This window comes from Chaetura pelagica, unplaced genomic scaffold, assembly GCF_000747805.2.
Source record: "Chaetura pelagica isolate M959 unplaced genomic scaffold, ChaPel_1.0 scaffold405, whole genome shotgun sequence".
In the NCBI taxonomy this organism is placed as follows: domain Eukaryota; kingdom Metazoa; phylum Chordata; class Aves; order Apodiformes; family Apodidae; genus Chaetura; species Chaetura pelagica.
Window position 1 is genome coordinate 4524983 of NW_009953489.1, and position 5644 is coordinate 4530626.

Here is a 5644-nt window from a genome sequence, read left to right on the forward strand (position 1 = left end):
GGTGCAGAAGGGTGAAATCATATCAAACCCTGCATTAGAACCCATTATTGGCCACTAATGAGAAACCTGGCACTCAGAACACACTGGGCAATGCCCAAGGCTCAGAAAATGCCAGCAGATCCTTGATTTCCATGACTGGATGGTAACACTCCAGCCAGCAATGGCAGGCTCATGAGTGGCCAAGCTCTGTGGAGCTGAAGCTTTGCCCCCCTGCCTGCTTCCTTCAGTCAGGCAAGCATATGGAAGCCAATTTCAGAGCCCTGGGTGGCATTTCAGGTACTCAGTGCTGCTCATTCACTTTCCCCTGAAAAAAAAAGCTGAAGCTTTGCCCCTCTGCTTCCTTTGGTCCTTGCTAACTACGGGGGAAGTCAAAACAGAATTGGGAAGTGCATCAGCTAGCAGGGGCAACAGACACTACATCCCACACAAGGGAATTATTCACTGCCAGAAAGTGTGTTTTCCTGCTAGCTTTAATTCTATCCAGCGAGCCTTGATGCTGAAGTCACAACACAGTATTTTCATGCTCCTCAGAGAAAGAGAAGGGCAGCACCTGCCTGAGGTTGTCCAGCAGCCCTGGACTGCTTTCCCCAGCCACCTGTTTTTCACATGTCCACCAACCTGGCCAAGGTGCACCTCCCACACACTGAGAGATCTGGGAATGTAGCTTCTGCCCTTTTCTGGCATATTGCCAGCTGGGTTTGGATTCTGGGCTTGCTCTTGGAAGTTTGTTGAGGTTGTTTGAGGGCTCATTAGCCATCAATTATGAAAATGTAGGCAGTGAAACATCCAAACCAATGGCCATCAGCAGGTACAGCAGTCAGTGCAGACAGGTTGTCATCATCTTAGTACTTAAGTTCTGGTTTCCTACACCCTGGGCATGGTTGCTGACCCCTCAGTTCTCATGGAACAAGAACAGAGATGATTCCATCCAACAGCAGCCAGACTGCTCACTGAGTTCACACATAGTCCAGAATTTCTGTCTCCATTTCATTTTCACTCCCATCAGAAGGCTTGAAGTCCTCTTCCTCCTCCTCTTCATCATCTTCATCCTCTCCAGACTCATATGCCAGCTGCTCTTTTCCATCTTGACTGCTTGTTGTACTTGAGAAAAGAGCTTAATTGGGAAGAAAGGAAGGAGGAACATTGTGATGGATCTCTCAGTGAAACCTGGAGGCATTTGCCAAAGAGTTCATAAAATGTGAGAGGAAGGCAGAAGACAGAGGAGCACAGATAATGGTGCACACCTTAATAGAATTTGATCAAGTCCAAAGCAATCTCTCCTCATACTCCAGGGCCACTAACAGAACAGATCTGCAGTGCTGTGCCTCCTCTCCCAGCTGATTCTGACCTAATTCACTGGGATACTGCTTTGGCCCAGCACCAAAATGATTGCCTTGCTTCTTGTTCAATTAATAACATCAGTAAAATGCAACTATCAGTAAGAGTCAACTCTTGATTATCACTGTGCAAAGACATTTAAAACCTGAAGGCTGAGATACTAGGAAGATGAAACAGAAAACCTTTACTCTCAGCCATTCCTAATCCCAACCCATGTTCAGGCTGCAGGACAACAGCTTCAGCTCACAAACTGGAATAGGTCAGAGCACCAGATGTAGCACAGAGGAGGAGGCAAATACAGCAACACCACTGCCCCAGGGCTGACTGCAACATCCTTATCCAGCCCTCAACATCCCAACATCATCAGGAAGGCAGCGATACACTCTTGATGCTCATAAGCATCCTTACCAGGTCTCGTGGATCTGATTATCTGCTTTATCATCAGAGACATGGAGTCCCGCAGATCATCGCTGGTCTTTGGAAGGCACCACCCGTCCCGCTCCGTGCACTCTGACTCCGCGCCGTCGTTCCGATGGATGATCTTCTGTAGGCTAAAAAGCAGCAAAAGGGAAGGAAACAACCTCCTGCACTCAGATGTAGGCTTCAAATGAGGGAGACTATGGCTTCTGTGGCTTACTACCATTCTACTTCACTGAGCTGGGACATCGTATTTGGTTATTCGAGTAACTGTCATATAGGAAAGGAAGTGAAGGAGTGAAAAGGCAGAAGTTAAGATCTGTTGAGTTTCTGGTCAAGAGGAATGGACTGGATATAAAACATAGGCTTTGAAATCTAGCACAAACAAGACTCAGCTGCCAGGGTGCAATACCTTTCCACATTCAGGTCACAGAGCTGGTAGAACATCTGCCGATAAGGGGGTAAGGCTCCTTCTCGGAAAACGTAGATGGATTCCTAAGAGGGCAGGAGGAGAGGATTAATGTGCAGTTAATGGTGTAACAGGACAACTCTGACATGACTGAAAAGTACTTTCAATGGGCTGATTCAAGAATAAGGGAATACAAATCAATTCCAAGGCACAGGTCTACACAGCTGTCCCCTTCAAGACTGACAAAACAGATACAAGAGGAGCACTCACCTTCAGCTTATACCTGCTGCAGGCAGGCTTTTTCCCACCAGATGCACTGGATGTACCAAGCCCCTGTTTCAGATCATGTACACTGACTGTATGACTTACTGAAAAACAGAAAAACAAGAGTCCTAATGAAGGACATCTTTCCCTCTGTGGCTCTGTGCTGATCAGCAAAAGCCAGACCAAGCCAGCAAGGAGCACGTGTTTCTTTAGAGATGTCACTGGACAACGGAAAGGTGGTGAGTTTGATGGCTTTTTCCACAGCACATCTGTTAATAATTTTAATTTTTTCTGCTCTCCCTTGACAAAGAAAAAAGATCTACTCTCCTCTCTGCACTGTCACTGAATTCCCACAGTCTGCTAACAGATAGTGAGGCTCAGCCAGATGTGCACCTTCCCAGCAGGAGACTCTTCTACTGCCTTAAAAGCAACACTGTATTATAACCAGAAATAAAGCTCCCATTTTGGCTCAGAGCACAGGAAGACCCTTCACCTGTGTCTAGGCTGGGGTAAACACAGGACCAGAAGAGCCGGGCAGCCCTGCTGCTGGCACAGCATACCTGGCTTCTTGACAGTGATGGGCAGGCTGTAGTTGTATGTGCTGCGTTTGGCTTTCACAGGCATATCGTTAGGGGCATAACCTGGAGGTGGAAAAAGAAAATCAGTCATGAACTGAGGACAAGAATTCCCTGGCACACTAAGAGAAGTGCTGGACTGGTGTGTGAAAGGCAATCTGGTCTTTGGGATATGCTGACTTGAGCAAGGTGTGGAGAGGAGAGCTATCAGATCAACAAAACCCCTTAACTTGGAAAAATGGAGATGTGGTCTGATGGCAGGGAGTGGATGCCAGCTCTGTCATGGACTTACTAGATGAGCTCAGGAAGTCCCTCCCCTCTGCCAAATCAGAGTGGGGGGAACCCTGTGTCCCAAGGTCTGAGAGCTGGCATCCTGCACAAGATGCTGGGGTCCTTGAGGAAAAGCTACTACGAAAGCAACAGAATCTGCAGCCCAGTGCCTCCCCTGAGTGAGGGGGAAGATGCTACATCCACTTGGGCTCTGAACACAGGGAGGAGGCAAGGCAGGCAGCTCTCCACCGAGTTTGGAATGTGCCAAATGAGGAAAGGAGTTTATGGCAGAGCTACGGTAAGCAGTGAGCTCAGAAGGTGCCATCTTCATCAGAGCAGAAATATGGCAAAGGAGTTGAAACAAAACAAGTAAAAAGAAAGGTACTACCAGGATTAACCAGAAAGCAGAAAAAGCATCTCTGGGGGTTGGGCCCTTTTACCATATTTCATTCCGCAGCGGATTCGAAAGTCCAGTACTTGGTAAATCTTTGCTTCAGGGTGTTTTCTGGGATCATACCCAAACCTAACCCACAAGCTTCTCCAAGGACCTGTTAACTGCATAAACACACAAGGGGGAAGAAGGTTACAAAAATCCAGTACAGCATTGCAGAGGTTCTCAGAACATTCTACTGTTTCCCCTTATTAACCAAAGATGATTATTTCTTTTACCACCTCTTTCCTCACTTGCCACCCCAGTATTTATCTACTGAAACTTGGGCAGCCAATGCATTGAAGCACAAATATTTGTCTGCTTTTACAAACTAACTTGCAAGGTCAAAATAATGTGTGTGTTTGGAAAAATTCTGCTACCATTGCCAGGTGGACAGTCAGTTTGAGTGTCTGACTGAACTACAAAGTAGATTAGAAACCGTGGAGCAAACAGGTACTGAATCCTTTATGGTTCTAACTCCTGTTCAGAAGCAATGTTTTCCTTCTCTCTTTCTCTTTACATGACATTTCACTGAGGCTCAGAGTGAGCCACATAGTGGCAGGACCTCAGAAAGGGTGAAGGACCAGGCAGGCCCAAGGGCAGATGCACCAACTCACCATGTAATAGGCCAGATATGGCAACAGGAGCTTCAGCTTGTCTGGGTGGACACTGATATTGGCTTTTACTGCATTCCGAGACCAGATGGGACGGACTTCAAAGAGCTAAAATAATACAGAAACAACCATAGAAACAGTGAGAGGTGGGTTATGAAGGCAGTTCAGCTTTCCAAGTGGGACATCCTCCTGCGTGGGGGCCTTTGAGTATGAGCTATGAGCGTGGTAATCTAAGGACTAGTGGCACAAAATGGACTTTAACATCAGTTGGCTGCAAAAACAGACTCAAATCTTGACTTGCACAATTGAAGTGAACACAGCCTCTACTAGCTCTTGCTGTTATCATTCAGGAATTTCTGGGGAACCCATGAGAAAAAGGCTGCATGCAGGTTTTTTCCCCACACAGCATGCTGCAGTACAGTGCTCATGTCAAGAGTAAGGCACACACCTTTCTCAGCTCTTCCTCCACCTTTCTATCCACAGGATTGGTGCACACTTTCTTCCAGGTCTGTACAGCAGCATCCAAGGGTTTAGTGGGGATTTCTTCATCATCAAAGTTGACAAAAATGGCGTTGTGTGGGCGCCGGGCCCTGCTGAGGCCTATCAGGTTCTCACCAGACACCTGGGGGTTGTTGTATCCCTCCCTAAAAAAGAGGGAAAGGATCAGGTTTGTTTTCTGCCTGTGGCACAAACTCAGAGCACTCAAGGGAACATTAAGAAATGGAAGTTCATTTTGGAATAGAAGGGACTCTGCCATGTAAGCAATGGGTTGGTTTACCTTTGGCCTCACCTCCCTGTGGAATCACATATTGGTACCATGGAATGTGACACCACTGAGGAAAGAAACATTACATTTATAAGGAAGCCCTGCAAAGCTCCAGCCAGTTGCCTGATGACAGAGGTTCCCCTGGACCATCTGACAGAAAGCCCTGGGGCTGCTGCTCTGTGTGAAGGGCACTTGCAGCTAAAGGCTTCACCCCCTGCCTTTGCTCTGCAGTGACTGCAGCTCAGGAGGGGACAGGGACAAGGCAGGAGGGAAATGCAGCTGTTCATTACATCTACAAATAAGATCTATTTATTTAAAAAAAAAAAAGTGCCAATAAAGGACTGCAGTGAGAAAATGAAAGATGTTTCTTGTGGGAGATCTCACAGGTTGTTCTCCTGGCAAAGCCACCCGGGGCCAGGAGGGCACAGGCCCGGCCAGCGCGGCCACGGAACAGACGCGTCGGCTCCTGCCCTCGGCCCCAGCCCCTGGAAGCAGCCAGAAAGCTGGGATCCCTGCACCCTGCTGCCCGTGGCTGCTGGGGGGGCAGGCACCTCCTCCCCA

The 5644-nt window shown here is 47.8% G+C and overlaps 1 protein-coding gene across 1 annotated transcript in view; it reads right to left on the reverse strand.

Annotated features, from left to right (window-relative positions):
* Positions 1-956: 956 nt before the first annotated feature.
* GTF3C5 (general transcription factor IIIC, polypeptide 5, 63kDa) overlaps positions 957-5644 on the reverse strand; it is a 7935-nt gene continuing 3247 nt past the window's right edge. Inside the window, exons 5-12 of the mRNA XM_009998974.1 lie at positions 4766-4961; positions 4321-4425; positions 3714-3828; positions 2989-3069; positions 2435-2532; positions 2168-2250; positions 1747-1889; positions 957-1114 (exon numbers count right to left, since the gene is read on the reverse strand). Coding sequence (XP_009997276.1) covers positions 957-1114; positions 1747-1889; positions 2168-2250; positions 2435-2532; positions 2989-3069; positions 3714-3828; positions 4321-4425; positions 4766-4961 — 979 coding nt within the window. The remainder of the gene's footprint in view (positions 1115-1746; positions 1890-2167; positions 2251-2434; positions 2533-2988; positions 3070-3713; positions 3829-4320; positions 4426-4765; positions 4962-5644) is intronic.